Source organism: Hemicordylus capensis, chromosome 2 (assembly GCF_027244095.1).
Source record: "Hemicordylus capensis ecotype Gifberg chromosome 2, rHemCap1.1.pri, whole genome shotgun sequence".
Lineage (NCBI taxonomy): Eukaryota > Metazoa > Chordata > Lepidosauria > Squamata > Cordylidae > Hemicordylus > Hemicordylus capensis.
In genome coordinates, this window is record NC_069658.1 from 137,513,266 (window position 1) to 137,531,671 (window position 18,406).

At 42.8% G+C, this 18,406-nt stretch overlaps 1 protein-coding gene across 10 annotated transcripts in view; it reads right to left on the minus strand.

Moving 5' to 3' along the window:
* The window catches only part of ZNF462 (zinc finger protein 462), a 170,428-nt gene that overhangs the window by 44,030 nt on the left and 107,992 nt on the right, over positions 1–18,406 (minus strand). For 9 of the 10 annotated variants that reach the window (XR_008316128.1, XM_053296025.1, XM_053296021.1 and 6 more), the window contains one exon: positions 16,218–16,409. The exons of the other annotated variant lie outside the window; for it this stretch is intronic. Coding sequence is in view for 8 of the 9 variants with exons in the window: in XM_053296025.1 (XP_053152000.1) it covers positions 16,218–16,409 (192 nt within the window). In the remaining variant the exon portion in view is untranslated. The remainder of the gene's footprint in view (positions 1–16,217; positions 16,410–18,406) is intronic. 10 annotated transcript variants of the gene reach the window in all.

The window sequence follows — 18,406 nt, forward strand, 5'->3', positions numbered from 1 at the left end:
ATCTGAAACTTTCATTTTGTTTATGTAGCAACTGGAGGTAGATGCTTCTCATCATACCTTTTCCCTACTTCCCAGGAATCTACATGCAGTATTTTCCCTCATTTGCATTGCTCCTCAAAAGGAAGCAGGAGGATGGCCTGATTCCCCTGTTTCTGAGATTGGAGTGATTGCCAAGGAACTGCTCTTCCATGGTTCCATTCCACACCAATTCAATGTCTGAAGTTCCAATCATGTAGAGCCATGCTGTATTTTTCCATGCCAGTATTGCTGCTACTGTGAGCTCCAATTTGGCCACAGATGGTGATGTGTGAGAAAGGCCAACATGATCAATATGACCTAATGTCATTCAAATGTTCATATGCAACATAGGAGATGTAGAACCAACCAACCAAGCAACAGTTTTCAGGAGCTACCAAACTCAGTAACATGAAAACTGGACTGCAAGTTTATTTACTTGCTTACTATCATATGTTTATACTGCCTGATGTGTACATCTCTAGGAGGTGTACAAAATGTAAAACAATATAAAATGTAAGAACAGATTAAAATTCCACAAGACACAATAAAAACAATCTCATAAAACAAGTTCTTAAAACAAATTATTAAAAATTAATTCCAGTTAAAAGTCTGTGAGAACAGGTGCATCCTGAGGGTCTTCCGGAAAACAAAAAGAGAAGGAGATGCTCTTATTTCAACAGGGAGCATATTCCAAAGTTCTGGGGAAGCCACAGAGAAAGTCTGGTCCCGAGCAGCCACCAAAGAAGGCAGCAGCAACTGGCAATCCCTCAACCCACAAGCTGGTGGTCACATTACATATATATAAAGACTCTACATGTAACCGACACACACATGTGTAGAGCGGATAGGGGTTTGCAGGGAGAGTGGGATTGACCCGCTCTCCCCACAGATGAGCAGGGAGCCCACCCTGGGTGGCCGGATTGGCTGCCCAGACAATTACTAGGTCCATCACGGAGCCAGTTGGGACAGCGGGGTCTGGGGGGGGGGGCCTGGCCCCCGTGAGTCCCATAAGGCACTCTGTGAGTGCATGGTGCCTTTTGAGGAGCCTCCTGACGACGGGAAGCTACTCGTGAGTCATTGTGGCGCGGAGCCACACTGCGGCAACACACGATTGTTTGACCCGCTTTTTGGCTGCTCCTGTGCCCAAAACCCGGGTTAAGCAGCTGGCCACTTAAGAGGGCTTGCCGCTGCGCTGCTGCCAGGAGCCACACGGCTCCCTGTGGTTCTTATGCGCATCGGAAACCGGGCTGGGCTCCCTTAGCCCAGTTTCTACTGCACGTGAGAATAGCCTTATAGTGTGTGTGTGTGTGTTTATATTCCCTCTTTTTTGAACTATGGTTCCAACGTAAGAAAATCCTCCCTGCTCTTTACAATGGCATACAGGAAATGGGATGTCAACCATGGGCGACTCTAGAACAACTAGTTCTGGGGAGCAAAGTGGTGGCAAAGAACATTATTGTGGGAGCAAGGATTTTGCTATACATTAAATCGTTACAGAAGCAAAGTAATTAATGTTGGTGATTCCTTAACCTTATTAATGAAGCTTGCTTGACATCTTCAAACATATTCAAAAAATGGACCAGATTCCTTTTAGAAAGTGCTGTTTTTTGGGATTAGACCAAAACTTCCAGTCTGAAGAACCAGACTACTTTTTTCTTCCTGTCCAAGACCAGTCATCTTTGCTGGGTGTGCTTACTTTCCTACTCAAGATTCCCACAGATGCAGCTATATCCGGTCTTATTATCATAGCTACATATAAATGTTTTCCAATCACTGTCCTGTACTCACTGTTATCTAGCAGAAGTTCACTCTCCTCCTTCTGTTTTAGGTAACCTGTTTCCATAGGTGTACTCATTGCTTTGGCCTCTGTAAGTCCCAAATACTCTAGTAAATCATTTATTTTCTGTTTTTGGTTAAGCAAATAGCTTCCATCCTCTTCTCTCTCTGTGTGTGTGTCCCAAGATAGTGAGCTGGGTCTCACGATCAGTGAGACCTGGTTTGCGAAGTTGAGCGGGGAGCCCTGGGCAGCCGGATTGGCGGCCCACACAATTGCCGGCTCCGTGATAGAGCCTGGAGTGTTCGGGGGCTGTGCGACTCCCGGAAGCTCCAGTATGCCCTGCATGGGCCTCAGTGTGAAATAGGCCCAAGTTCTTTTACTTCTATCTCACTATTCAGGTGCTTTATTATTACAAGGCTGTCCTCTCTATTTTCATAACAAATTATCAGATTATCAATGGAAGTAAGTATATAAGAGTCAGCCTTTCCTTGGGTAAATCCCTCAATGACTAGCAACTGGCTTAATTTGACATTCCAGGCTCCTGCAGCCTGCTTTAGTCCATAAATACTTTCCTGCAGCTTACATACAAGTTTTTCTTTACCACGTTTCACAAATCCTGGAGACTGCTCCATATAAATATCTTCTGTTTTACAAATCCACTTGCACCCCACAGTCTTCTTCCCTCAGGTAGCTCTGTGAGTGTCCATGAGTTATTTTTGTGCAATGATTCTGTTTCTTCTTTCGCAGCTTCCTTCCAGTTTTGTGCTTCAGTTGAGGTAAGTTATTAATTCCTTTCCACATGCTTGGTTCTTGAAAACTTTCTCTTTTTGCAATGTAGGAAGGTTTCTTAGGCGGAACTCCTTTATTTTGTCATGTTGAACACCACACCCTTTGTTTGTCATCAGAATCCTCTTCTGCTGAATCGCTGCCAGGTATAAAACTTACAGTGGTTTCTTCCTTTGCCTTGATTCTTTCTCAAACTGAAAATTGAGCTCTAAGTTTGGCAGTTCACTAATAGTTGTTTTTTCATTTTCACTAAAGTGTGCTACATTGCATATTTTAATTGTTTCTGTGGCAAGATCTAAAATCCAACATCATATCCTATGGAATAGCCAACAAGTATCCCTTCCTCAGATCAACAGTTGTTTGGTGCTTTTGGTATATAGGTGTATGCTTTAGATCTAAACACTCTTATATGAATCAAAGTGGGCTTTTTGCCATGCCATAACTCATGTGGCGTTGTTCCTGTGGCCTTTGTTGGCAATCTGTTTTGCAGGTAAGTAGTAGTCATCACTTCCTCTCCCCAAAATTTAGTAGCCAAACCAGTATCTACAAGCATGCATCTCATTTCCATATGCGAACGGTTCTTTATTTCTGCCACTCCATTTTACTCCAGAGTATAAGGAAATGTCTTTTGGTGTTCAATGCCCTCCTCCTTTAGGAATCTTATGACAACATTCCCAGTGTATTCGCCACCATTGTCAGTGCAGAGGATCTGTGACTTTCTCCCAAACGTGTTGTTCACTCTTGCAACATATTTTATTCTTTCTAGTACTTGTCCCTTTTCACTTAAAAGGTATGTATATCAGTATCTAGATACACACAACATTTCTATACCGCCCAAAGCCTGTGGGCGGTTTACAATTAAAATAATTTAACACATTACTTAACAATTAAAAACATTTTTTAGAACCATAGATCTAATTAAAAGCCAGGGTGAATAAAAGCATCTTCAGTGCCTTTTTAAAAGTTGCCAGAGATGGGGAAGCCCTTATCTCAACAGGGAACACATTCCAAAGTTCAGGTGTTGCAACAGAGAAGGCGTGTTCCCGAGTAGTCGCCAGACGAGTTGGCAGCACCTGCAGACGAACCTCTCCAGATGATCTTAGCAGACGGTGGGGCTCATGGCGAAGATGGCGTTCTCTTAAATACCCAGGGCCTAAGCTGTTTAGGACTTTATAGGTAATGACCAGCACCCTTGTATTTTGCCCGGAAACATATCAGCAGCCAGTGTAGTTCTTTCAACACAGGAGTAATATGATCTTTCCTTGATGACCCAGAGACCAACCTGGCTGCTGCATTCTGAACCAACTGCAGTTTCTGGACCACATACAAAGGCAGCCCCCCATAGAGCACATTACAGTAATCTAGCCTAGAGATTACCAGCATATATACTACCATTTTGAGGTTGTTCATCTCAAGAAATGGATGCAGCTGGCATAGCAGCCAAAGCCGATAAAAAGCACCTCTGGTCACTGCCTCAACATGGGACTCCAGGGAGTGTTTCGGATCCAGAGGCATCCCCAGATTCTGCACCTGTTCCTTCTGGGGAAGTGTGACCCCATCCAGAACAGGCAGATCAAAATAATCTCTCAAGTTCCAACCCCACACAATAAGTACCGTCTTATCTGGATTCCGCCTGAGTTTGTTATCCCTCATCCAGCCCATTACTGCCTCCAGGCAGGCGTTTAGGGAGGTTATACCTTCTCCTGATTATGTTGACATGAAGAAATAGATTTGGGTGTCATCAGCATACTGATAACACCCTGCACCAAATCCCCTGATGATCTCTCCCAGCGGTTTCATGTAGATGTTAAACAACATCGGGACACTATAGGAAAGTTCAGATTTTGAAGAACAACAGTCTCCAAGAGACACCATCTGGAATCTGCCCATGAGGTAGGAGCGGAAACACAGCAAAGCGGTGCCTCCCACCCCCAATCCCCTCAGGCGTTCCAGAAGGATAGTATGGTCAATAGTATTGAAAGCCGCCAAGAGATCCAAAAGGACCAACGGAGTCACACTTTCTCTGTAAATTCCCAATTGGAGATCATCAGGTCAACCAAGGCAGTCTCCACCCCATAGCCCGTCCGAAAGCCAGTTTGAAATGGGTCTAGATGATCAGTTTACTCCAAGACCACCTGGAGCTGGGAGGCCACCACTTTCTCAGTCACCTTGCCCAGCCATGGAAGATTGGAGACAGGCCTGTAATTGCTTAACTCTGAGCGATCGAGGGCAAGCTTCTTCAGAAGCGGTCTAATGATTGCCTCCTTAAGACAAGGAGACATCGTGCCCTCCCTCAAAGAAGCATTTATGATCTCTACCAGGCCATCAGCTCAGTTAGGGACTCTGTTGGGCAGCGGGACGATCGGTATACCAACAGAAGTCCCAGTCTATCCCTGGTCCCCAAACTTAGGTACATACATTCAATATGGTCAGACACTTTGACAGGGATCCTGGCAAGGGAGATATTGTTCTTATAGACCACAGCCACTCCACCTCCCCGCCCACGTCCCCCGCCCTGCTCCTCAACAGAGTACCCAGGGAGGGAGAAGCTGGGACCACACCGGACCACCAGCCTCCCCCAACTTAGGCTCTGTAATACATACCAGATCGCCCCCTTCATCCAAAATCAGATCATGGATTATTTCAGGTTTATTCTGGGCCGGCCTGGCATTACAAAGGAGCAAGACGAGGCTCTGTGGGTGGTTGGCAATGCTTTCCAAGGCCTAAGAGCTGGCAGGACAGCCAGAAGGGGAGTCAGCCATTAGGTTTCTGATTTCCCTTCCCCTGCAATGGCCTGCTGACCTGTCAATGTTACTTCTCTGCTAACTGGGCAAGAGGCATGGTGATTATTGAGCAGGGGGAGAGCAACTGGCCCTATCCACCCCCAGCACCGTACCTCCAGTGGCTGTTGCTGGTGTCTTATCTTATGTTTCTTTTTAGATTGTGAGCCCTTTGGGGACAGGGATCCATCTTCTTTATTGATTATTTCTCTGTAAACCGCGCTGAGCCATTTTTGGAAGGGCGGAATAAAAATTGATTGAATGAATGAATGAATATGAAGCCTTCTTCATATTTATTTGGGTTTTTATTTATTACTAATTTTTAATCAGTATCAGTATTTATTACTAATTTTTAATCAGTATTTTCTGGGGGTGGTTGGCCAGGCTTCATGCACATTTTCCAGCTTCATATATGAAGAAACAATTTCAGCCTTGGAGTGGAGCAGTGTGATGGCTGGAAGGGGAGGAAAGGAAACGGTTACTTTGTCTTTGCCCTGCTCAAGACGGCTGCCAGATGACAAGAAGATACAAGGGAATCTGAGCACGATAAGCAACCCCCTGCTCACATCATAGCTAATGGTTGCTGGGTGAGTGGGATCATGCCCACAGTCTGGCAATGCAAGCAGTGCCCCAAATGCTGCGATTGAGCCTGGGAGGACGACTCTCGGCAGTGGGCGGAGGTAATGAAACCTCACTTACTAGATCACGTGTGACAATTCTGAACTTCAGTGCTTAACCTTACCCGCAGTTTGGCATTGTGCCTGAATTGGTCCAGTTCCTGGCCAAGAAGGAAGCGAAGGGCTTGGCCTGGCTCCTGGGAGGCTGGAGGAGTCTCCCACTGACTTGGCGGAACTGGCCTCTGCTGCTTGTCCTGAGGGTAGAGGAGTGAGTGACCGCTTCTTCTTTAAACAGAGGGCTTTTAAAGTAATTAATTCAAACCATAGGGCCATAATATACTATGACAGTATTGTCTGACATGGGGGAGTGCGAAATATTTGCGGGGGAGTGCCCATTGCCTCGAGGCATCCCTGAGGCCAAGCTTTTGACACATTCACAACTAAGTGGATGTTGTGTCATCAATAGTAGGTGATGCAGATGTACTTTTACTACTTTTTCTTCAGTAGTGTTTGCATTGATTTGCTCCCCAACAAATCTATACATTAACCAAAATCCTATTTTTAAATTCCTAAGGGTTCCTAGTAATTGTTTGTCTTTTAGCACAAAAGCATTTAAGTGTTGTGGATGACATTCTAGGCAAGAGTTTTATTTATTAACTCAATATGAACTATCTGATAAGGACGTGCAAGAAGCATTTCATGCACATCTGGGACAGCGGAGAGCGGGCACTTTAAAAGGAGGAAGGCAAGTCTTACCTGCCCCTCCGTTGCAGCTCTGCTGTCCCCCACTGCCCCAGAGTGGCACTGTTTGTATGAAACAAACTTCCCAGCAGAAAATGAGCATGTGCAGATGCCATCTTGAGTGGTCAGCAACACTGAGCACTCAAGATGGCATCTGCACATGCTATGACTCCATTTCCTTCCGGAAACAGGGAACCTCCTGTTCCTAAGCAAATGCAGCCAGTAAACAGACAGCCTTGGCTGCTTCATACAAACAGTGCCACTGTTTACAAACAGCAGAGCTGCAATGGAGGTGCAGGTAAGACCTGCCTTCCTCCTTTTAAAATGGCCACTCACCCCCAGCCGAAATGATTCAGCTGGGGCAGTTCAAAGCATTTTGGCACCTGAAAATAGAGGTGCCGAAATGCTTCGAGCACATTTCTACTATGTTAGAGAACATTTATACATGTAAATTTGCATTTTGGCTTGTTTGTGTTTGCAATATTTATGTTTTCACCTATAAGCTCCTGTTTAAAAGATTGCCATTGCAATTACCAAGGAATTTACTGTCTGATGGATGTACCAGCTAGTACTTTCAACCAAAAGATCTACATGGTTCATCATTCAGGTGTTTTACAAGGGGTATGAAAACACTTGGAAAAGAGGGAAGTCAAAATGATCAAGAGTCTAGAGCACCTTCCTTAAGTGGTAAGGCTAGAACTTGGTGGTATTTTAGTTTAGAAAAAAGACAGTTACAGGGAGAAATGATATAGGTTCATAAAATTATGCATGGTGTCAAAAGTGGATGGATACATTTTCTCCCTCTCTCACAACACTAGAGTCAGGGATCATCCCATGCAACTGATTGCCAGGAAAAGGAAGCACTTTTTCACACAGCACATGATTAATTAATGGAATTCTCTGCCACAGTATATAGTGATGGCCACAGCTTGCATGGCTTTAACAAAGGCTTGGACAAATTCATGGAGGACAAGTCTATCAATGGCTACTAATCTCGATGGCTATAGGTTACCTCCAGGCTCAGAGGCAGGATGCCTCGAATACCAGTTGCCAGGGAGCAACAGCAAGAGAGGGACTTCATCTCCTGGTTGTAGGCTTTCCAAAGGCATCTGGTAGGCCACTGTGGTGTGTGTGTGTGTGTGTGTTGGGGGAAGATCATTTTCACACACTCCAAATATTCTACTCAAGAGCAGAGGCCCTCTCCTTTTCCGTCCTTCCCCTGCCCATGCTGTTTGGGTTCTCAACACTTCTGCATGCAGGGAATCTACTTTAATCATAGATAGGCAGATAGATAATGTTAAGATCAAGACAGGAGGATTGTAATGCCCAACATGCACACAGTGAGGGTGTGGAACTCCTGCAGAATTTTTTTTTAAAAAAAACAAAATTAAAGGAGCTTCGCAGTATAATGTATACCTCAGCCCAGCTCCAATGAGTCATAGTAGACGTCTTTCATTTCGAGCTCCTCATGATGAGGCTTCTAATAAAGAGAAACCTCATATGTCTAGGAAGGGAGAGAATATATGGCCTTGGGTGTTCTAGTTAATTACTGAACTGTATTACAAGCACTTGGGCTAATTCTATTTTTGTTACCATCTGCTAGCCTTTTCTCTTCTTTTCTCAGGTACTCCTCGGGAAATAAAAATAACACTAATTGTGAATAAAACTTGAAACAGACTCTCTGAAAATCATAATAAAAAGGAAGCTTCTGTTCTGAACATTACTGGCACAACGCTTCCATACAGAGTGGACAAATATTTTTCTTGGCATATGTAGAGAAAGAGGGCCTGATCACCAAAGTCCAGGAATGGGTGGGAAGTGCATTGTAATGCTTTCTGTACTTAAAAAAAAAAAAAAGTGGCGTATGCACCTATGTCTCATTCTTCTGAAAAGACATTAGCATAGCAGACTGGATGGCAGGCAACGAGAAACCTTCTGTGAGAACTTGATAGTGAGCACAGAGGCTCTGAGATACAAACAGGGAGGTCATTTCCTGCTGTCTAAAACAGAAGGTTACTGTTTTATTTTGCTGTTCTGTTTAAGCACCTGAATGTCATAATGTGATTTTGCATTCCACAACCCTGTGTGGGGAAAATTTCTGAGTACAATTGTGAGGGGAACCTCCTGACCTTACCAGCAAAACCACTGCCTCCAGGTAGCAAATGGCATCAAGAAGGGGTCAGTGGGTGGGGGATTTGTTGGTGACAGAACACCAGTGTGCCTTTTATGTCACTAAGTTTATACTTGCAAGTGGGTGATGTGGGTGTCAGATTTCTGCCTAGCTCCAGATAGCAAGCAAATCCTCAAATGTTACTGATGCCAGCTCCATCTGACATTTCCACACTGTTCTACCCAAGTTCATTCCCAAGTTTAAAAAGCAGCTTGAGAGGCAGGTGTGAGAAAGGATCGAAGGGAAACTGCTGCCAATCACGCATGGTATCATCCCCAGAATTTTCTTTTAAAAGCAGTTGCACAGAACTCCTCTTTTTAAAACACAGGATAATTTAAAAGAGAAGCTTGAGATTGAGGGTAGCTATTGAGCAGTGAACTTCAAGTATATACATATAAATGTGCACAAGATGATGCATAGGCAGCCCTAATGGCAAAGGAGACAGCTGCTACAGGCATCTAAGCTGGCTTACAAACAACTTCTTGAAACGCCTTACAAATAAAGCTTCTAACTAGCAGAGTGCACTAGCTGAAATGGAGGGACCAACTAGTTTCATAGTTTCCTAAGTGCCCCTAAGAGGCATGGGCCACAGATCCTGCGGGCTACCTATCAAAAGTGTAATCAAGTAGCTAATTCACCCTGCCCTGGTGCAGATGCAACATTAAAAGGTAAAGTGTGCCATCGAGTTGATTTCGACTCTGCCCTGTGGGGTTTTTTGGTAGAGTACAGGAGGGGTTTACCATTGCCTCCTCCCACTCAGTATTAGATGATGCCTTTCAGCATCTTCCTATATCACTGCTGCCCAATATAGTACCAGGAGCGATTCGAACCGGCAACCTTCTGCTTGTTCGTCAAGCATTTCCCCGCTGCGCACATTACCCACAGTTTAATATGTAAATATGGTTTGACACAAACTATGGCTAGTGAAAACACTGGTAGTTCCCAAAGTGAAAGGATAGTGGTGCCCATGCCAAATGGGAGGAGGGTGAAAGCCACAGGGTGCTCTCAATTGCCCAAGCACAGTTAGCGGGACACTGGACGGCATTACATGTACGCCAAGCCACAGGGAGTTCTTGCAGCAGCGTCCCTTGCAGCAAATTTTCAGGTCAAGCTATGTGTCGAGTTTTAACCTCAGTTTATCAAGAAGATTAGCAAGGAACAAAGGGGACTATTGCGATAGTGAAATTATTCTGGAAAACCTTGACTGGCAAATATGTATGGTGTGTGCAGTGCACCCATCATGGTCTTAGAGGGGAGACACAGAACAGCCTTTGGAAAGTATTTTGTTTTTTGATTCTCAACAGCCTTCCGAGATCAGCTCTGTGTAAAATAATCTCTGTAAAAATCCAGTATAATTAAAATAATTAAGGACCTCTCATTCGAACAGAATGTTCCTGTCTTCATCATTATTAATATACCAATACTGCTCATTTCAGTTAGAATTTAATGGAAAAGATACCTTTCTTGGTATCTTTACATTTATTTGTATGCACTGCTGGGGGGGGGGCATTAATTGCTATGGGATTTTCTTTTGATAACCAAAGTTTTTCAACTAGTTAGCTGAAATAAACAAATTTGTAAATACAAATTCAAGGATTCATTTCCCTTTACAGTTCTGCAATGTGTACTCAGAGATCCTATATGAACTTCAACTGGTATAAAATTATTCATGTGATTCAGAACCTTGCAATTCATAATTCAAATACATAAAATTATGCACTGCAAAGCTAACCTAGTAGCACACACTGTAAGATTGTAAAGCATGTCATTTACACTGAAACCAACTACTAAATAAGAAATTATAAATTATAACATAGCTGTCGTGTTGGTCCTACATTGTAAAACACAAAGTAAGTTAAAGATGATATAATCTCGGCCTACTCTGTCTCCTAGGAATTATGTAGTCATAAATCAAAAAAGGAAACATTAACAACCTCTTTGACAACTTTCCCCAAATGCATTAAAGTATGAATTTGAATGGCAGAAGTATGTGCAACAAGACCTTTTGCTTTAAATATTTGGTTTCAGTACTACCCTTAATAGCTATCCATTCTTTACTTTTTTAATTGTCTTCAGTTTTTAAAATAAAAGTTCCATTCATTTAGTTCTATTCATTCAAAAGTCCTATGGGATCTGAAAAACTAACACATTTATTGTTGCATAAACCTCTGTGAACTAAAATTCACTTGGTCAGATCTCTGAAGTGTTATTTTCATTTTTTAAATTAATAGCTTTTATTGCTAACCCCTGCCCCCTATAGTTTTACACTTAAACAGCAGTTTCACAAAACACAGAGGAGAACATGGGTAAGTGACTATTGAGGATGGAAGTAAAGATGTGTGAGGGGGAGAAGGCGGCATTTCCACAAATCTTGTAGCAGGGAATATCTGGTCTGGATGAGGCAAATAGAATCGATGAGGCAAACAAACTGGCGTACAATTTCCAGATAACTAACTCTAACTCTCTCTCTCTCTCTCTCTCTCTCTCTCTCTCTCTCACACACACACACACACACACACACACAATCTCCATTTTGTTGCAGATTCATTAAGGGCCAATGAAAGTAAGTGCTTTATTCACTGATGAACTCATGTATCTGACAAAGCAAACTTTAGTCCACAAAACTGTATCGCCCAACAAACATGCTAGTAACCAGTATTCTGTCCCACAAGGACCCTTCATGGTTTCTGCTTCAACAGATGAACACCGCTACACCCAATCCATATACCTGGTCAGCAAAATAGAAAATATTTTGGTCAGGATCCAAAAGATTGAGTTTGGATGTGCCCAAAGGCTTGGGCATATGGGGATTGTTGGTATTTCCCTTGAACAGGAGAGCCTCCCCCAGGCAGTGTGACCAAACTGCTTCTGAAACCCTCCTCAATATCAAAAGCAGTTTGCATGCAGCAATCAGGGCAGGGGAGGGCTGCTGCTTAAGAAATGTCAACTAAAGGCCTCCCTGGACATACGGAACTGATCTTTAGACCCAGCCTCTAGGAAGATACATATTTTGTGGGTCAGCCCACAAAAGACAGTGGCAGAAACAGAACAGATGGGAAAGCTAGAAATTTCTGGCTCACTCTGGTAAGCAACACCAGACAGGAGTTCTTGGTCACCGCCAGGGCCTGATTTTCTCTAAAGAAAACCAGAGCATAGAACAACTAGGATGAATTATAGTTGTAGGGGATTAATACAAGAAGCCCTCAGCTGGTATGTGACCCTAACAGGAACGGTTTTAGCCACCCATTGTCCCAAGAGGGAACCCATTGTCCCTACAACTTAAGATTTCATAAAGATCAAATAAATTGATTAGTTTTTTGACAATTGCCTATAGAAGGAGATCTGGACTGGTATTATCCCACTGCCTCATGCCACACAGCTGGGCTTAAAATAAAATAAATAAAATAAAATAAGAATGAATGAATAAATAAATAAATATATTTATTCTGCCTTTCCACCCCAAACATCAATAACAACCAAAACTGCTGGGATTAAAATTTTATATATATTTTGCCTTTCCACCCCAAACATCAGTAACAACCAAAATAAAATAGAACCACATAACAAAATGAAATAGATCAAGTTATAATAAATCTACAGCTATCAAAATGGGGAAACCCCTGAAAAGAACAGCCAAGAGAATATCACTACCAGTACAGAGTAATAGAGACTCAAACCACAGCAACGTAAGTACTCTACAGAAGTAATCAGCCCAATTCAGCTTGTCGAAAAAAGGTGGTTGCCACTATTTTCCTGAAAGTATTGAGACATAAAGGGATGGTAGAAAACAGTATGATGGAAAATATACTTATATTTTAGTCACAATCCATGACTTATTTAGTCATGGTTTTTTAAAGGATTGTTTGAATTATTACAATGGCCAAGATCCTGCCAACTGTAAGCACTCTAAGTCCTGTTGACTTGAATAGGAAAGAATTAGAAATGTACTTAACTCTTCATTTGCAGTCAATGGGACTTGAATTTTTATTTTATTTTAGTTATTTTACTATGTAATTAGTAGGTAGTTCTGAGTGCCATGGAGCAAAAGGAGGTCTAGATATGCAAACAAATACCACTCATCCTTGTTCATGTGCACATTTACTCAGGTGGCCTATAGTGTAAAAATAACACAAGCTTCTTGATTCACACTGTTCATTAAAGTTTAGTGGTACTATATTTCAGATACATAGGTCCCCATTCATGGGGTGGGGGGATAATCAAGTTCATTTCATGCTACCCCCCACCACTGGTTCTTATTCTGATCCAATCTCATATCACCAGTAAATTAACTAGATCACAGCTTGTCCTCAAATAGATGTTGCTTATACACACTAAAAACAGCAGCAATCCTTCCAACTGTGTTTTGTCCAAACTTTACATTTTATATTCCCCTCAACTGGATATAAAACCCCACTATACATGTATGTTCTCCTTTCTGTGTATTTTAAAGCAAATCTCCTATCTGTTCCTTATGCATCAGCAGCAGTATGCAAAGCAAAAACAGGCCAGGGTCATGCGGCTCTGTTACTCCCTTGTAGGAATTCAAAAGCAAACTGAGTCACTACCATAGACCAAATTAATGAAGTCTGTGTCCAGCACCATAAAGTCTAGAAAATTACTAGAGGGATTCCTCCCTTTATCAAGTGATGCAGAGAATGTCAATTTGATTATTTCAACACCTGTAATCTGACAGTCTCCTTAGTAGGTTGCTTCCATAATTGTCAAAAATAATTTGATTAATAAACCTATTAGTAAAGGGTGACTGAACATTTGCAACACATTCCCTCCATTTCTAAAACTGGTTCTGGCTAACAGAGACATCCTGATCATATATGGGGTGGTTGCTTATAGTTCAACTGTAACAATAAAAATACCAATTAAAAAGAAGCGATCCCCTCCCCGCCTCAACCCGGCATCCCCAATATTAAATCATTCTGGACACAAGGCTTGGTTCCTTTAATTGTATCTTAGGGCTGCTTTACGTGTTATGTATTTTGGTGCACACCTCTAACATACTTTGAGCTGTGATTGGCTGCAGCTTCTTGTTGCATGTACACTAGGTGGCAAATGTGGGTTTGCTACTGTGCAGTCTCTGAAAGAGCCCTCCGTGTTAACTAGCAGCAGGAGTTCTTATTTATGCAATCTCCAAAGCCCATAAGAAGTACTCTACCACTTCTCACAAGGTTTGCTTTCAACAAACTCACTCACAGAGGCTGTTCTCATGAGCAGCCTAGCCCAGGCGCTCCTATCCTGGCACTCCCACCCAACCTAACCCCACTCCTAAGTCCAGCTCTTAGCTGAGCTTAAGGGAGCGAGGGCTAGCTCTTGAGTGCTAGACTTCATAAGTCTAGCTTTCTTATGGATCCTTTTGCGAGTGCTCCCTTAACCCAGCTGCTGGGATCATGTGTCTCCTCGGGCTGTGAGACACAAAGATAGGGGCCTAGAGCACCCGTCTGACAGGGGATCCCACCAGTACATCTGCCGCGTGGCCCCCGGAAGTTCCAGGATGCCCCGCATGAGCACACGGGGCATGCTGGAGAGACCCCCAAGCCCAAGAGGCTGCTCGCTCTGCTAACCTGGGTTAAGGGGGGAGGTATTTAAGCTGGTTACCCGCTTTGGGGAAACCGGGCTCACCTGCAAACCTGGTGGTTCCCACGGTCCGTGGAAAGCGGGCTAAGCTCCTTTAGCCCACTTTCCACTGATCATGAGAATCGCCTCAATGTGTTGCAAATATTCAGTCAACCGAATATAATACTAATAGATTTATTAATCAAATTATTTTTGACAATTATGGAAGCAACCTACTAAGGTTGAAATAATCAAATTGACAGTCTCTGCATCACTGATAAAGGGGTATCCTGAGATGTGTTGCAGTGCAGATTGCCTGGGAATGTGGTCCACACTCCTGGCGGCATTGATCATCTGGGTGGAAGGTGAGTTGGCACAGCCTTCCCCCACTACCACCTGCCCAGTCATGTGAATGGCCCCACAGTCTAGCTCTCTTATGAATCCTTTAGATTCTCCAGAGGGCTCAGTTAGGACAAAAGATGCCTCTCCATGTGCCAAAATCTTCTAGACTAAGAAGGGTCACAGGGTAGGGTGCAAGCTAATGCCTTAAACAGTGTGCATTATTTATTCATTCATTCATTCATTCAGTTTTTATACCACCTTTCATAATGCATCTCAAGGTGGTTTACAAAAGTTTTAGTTGCCTACCAGCTTAGAGCAAGGCTACAATTCACAAATTCTTAAGGTCAATCAAGATTAACAAGATTACCCAATATGACCTACAAGATATCAACATTAAATACAGTATACATACTATCTGATAATGTTGTATGAATAACTAACAGAAACTCCCAATGTCTTAGGGTTTGGAACCTAATAAATAGTTTGCTGTTGCAAACAAAATGTCTCAGATCATTGTGCAATTATGCTAATAAACCAAAGCTAGCAGAACTCCCAAAATGCTCTTCTCACAGGTGCCACATTTCCTACAGAACATCAAAGGGAAAGTGTGGACAGGTCACAAGATTACATGCTTCCGCTCCCCATTATCTACCATGGTAAATATTATACTGGTACTATCCTTAACCATGGTTAAAGCCAAACCCTGGTTAAGGGTCCCCTCTTAACTGGTGCTTGCTAACTAGTTTCAAATGCTGATTTCACATCCTGGCTAAGATGGAAACCGATTTACCATAACCATGGTTAAGACTGGTGCTGATTCACCCTTAGCCATGGTTAAGGATGGATGGGAAGGGCATTCATACATTTGCATGGGAGGACAGTGAATGAAATAAGGGAAGGGTGATCCTGGTGGCCCTCCCTTAAGCAAAGTTAAGTGATGGGCACATTACATCTGTATTGGTTCCAAATGGGCTTGCATACAAGTGGCGAAACACATATTTTTGCAAACATGCTCACTGATGTCATAGTGGCAATCAGAACTGGACAATTTCAGCATTATTTTGGCAAAAACAACAAAAGGTTCCACCTTCGAATCTTCAGCTGGGGAGTGTCTGCAACATACTTTTGCTTCTTTGATTCTAAAGTGGTGAAGCATTAAGACATGGGATCCTAAGACATTCGCTGAGTGACTGAGAAATGCAGACAAATCAAAATACTTTAAATGCCATTATGAAGCTGGAACATGAATTAGCACTGCTCTTTGGCTCTTAACATCTATTTGGAATGTGATTTGGCTATTTGGTTTTTCTTTTTCTTTTACAAAATGCAAAGCTACTCCTTGATCAGAACGCCTTAAAAATATATAAATAAGAGAACTTGACTTCTCTCTCAGATGCGTTTTTGGAAGCGCCTCTTACCATTAGAGTCTTCCACTTCTTCAGCGATAGTGTGGTTCTTGGAGGCATGTTGAGCATGCGAGGTTACAAGGCTGACAATGCGTGGTCTTGGTAGTGTCAGTGCCTTCCCATGCACTTTCAGGGAGTGCTCTTTCAGCTGGCTGATTGTCATGGTGGAAAATGAGCAGGAGGAGCATTTGTAGGCATGTTCACCTGGGTGAGCGAAATAACAGGCAAGTCATCAGCTCACAAGACGAGAGGGGAAAAAAAATAGGAAGAGAAGAGGGGGTGGGTGGGGGAAAAATCTTTCTCCTCCTATTGAACTCAGCAGTGAGAATCCCATGGGTTCCTCCTCTGGGTGGTCCTAAAAAGAGAGTAAAATCATTTTAACTGCCCTATTTCTATTGGACTCAGGGCCAATGCATACAACTGCCGCCAATCACGGTGGCTGCAATTTCCTTTAGTTCATGGTGGGGGTGCCTTGTGTGAAGCAAGTGGGCCCATTAACTCATTCACTACAAGAAGCAGCTGTCAGTCTTCCATGCCCCACAAAGCCACACCGAGGCTCTTGCGGGGCAGGGGTAGCAGCTACAGAACAAGCAGCTTTTGCTTGTGACAAATGTGCGCCAATCCCCTCCTTTCTAAGATTCAAGGAGGGAGATGCTAAGGGCTTAAAGGGCCACCACAAGCATGGTGCTCATGCAGGGTGGTTCTTGTTGGGTAATGGTACCCATTAACATGGAGAATGATGTGACTATTGCCGAGACATGATTTAGGCCAAGAGGCCAGGGGCGAAGAACTAGAGACACTCCAAAGCAATGTTGGTATCAGAAGAACAGTTGGGAAATGGAACAAATTAAGCTACAAATAAGCGCTCACTTGCTCTAAAAATGAAGTTGATAGGGGAGTAAGGCCCATTTGTGATTTCTTGAAAGCAAGAATAGCAAACAGCTCATCAGAAATCTCTTGCATAAATGTTCTCCATGCAATGTCATTCTTTTTGGCAGCACCTCTTACCATTAGAGCCTCTAGTATCATTCTCTAAATGACCACTCCCCCGCTCCCCATGAAACCACCTGCCAGACAGCCTTGAGCTATACAGACCGAACATAATGAAGTAGTGGCCTGTGAATTATCAGCAGCATTCTCAGTAGTTGGGTCAGAATTGGTTTATTATAAAGGAGGGCACTTGAGAATCCATGAACAGTGGAGATTGCAAAGCCAGATGGAAACAGTGCTATAAAAGCCAAAAGGACAGAAGAAAGGCATGCAATTAGGAATTCTGGTCCAAGTCATAGAGAAGTTGCAACAGCTGCTTTTGAAGTCTATGTGGAAATAGCAAATGTGACAAAAGTGGGGTTGTGATGTTACATATTTAAGATACAGCATCCAGCTGGTAAAAGTTGTCCCATTTTAGGCTGCGTGGTCTTATCACACATTACACGCTTGTTGTGGACAGTTGCTTGATAAAGCTGCCACCAATTAAAATCTAACTTTTGTACTGACATAAAGGGGGATAATTGTACAACAGGTATAACATTTTCTGATGGACATACACAGGCTGTTCATATGATTCAGACTCTGGAATGCTCTCCCAGTGCCTATTTGCTCCTTGGTCTCCATCACAGTTTTTGGAAAGCATGTGAAATCTTGGCTTTTTACCCAAGCTTTTATACGATTGTCTCTACTACTGCTGCTTTGTATTTTGTATAATTATATTGTGCTTGTATTTTAAATCTTTTTAGTCAGATCTATGTTTTTATATTCTAGCTTAATAATTTAATTGTATAATTTTTATAGTCTTGTTTTAGTTTTTCTGTGTGAACAGCCTTGGGATTGTTTTAATGAAAGACGGTATATAAATTTAACAAAATAAAATGATTTCTCTTCCCTGGCTCCAATCAAGTTTGCATGCTCCCTTACAACACCTCTTCTTCCCTTTCCATGTTCTCCTCTACCATGGGGAGAAGTGAATAAGCAAGCTACGAGATTATCTAATCCTATGAATAAAACAGAAAAGAAAAAGGGTTTCTCCTACGGGGTTATGGAGATCCCACATTCATACAAATGAGTAAGTGTTCATTTCTCTGCTAGACACAGAGGGCATACAAGGGAGTATGCAAACTAAGCCCCATTCCTGATCTTTTCTTGGGTACAAACTCAGGGAACCTGGGTACACATGGGTCACAGATCACAAGTTTGAATATGAG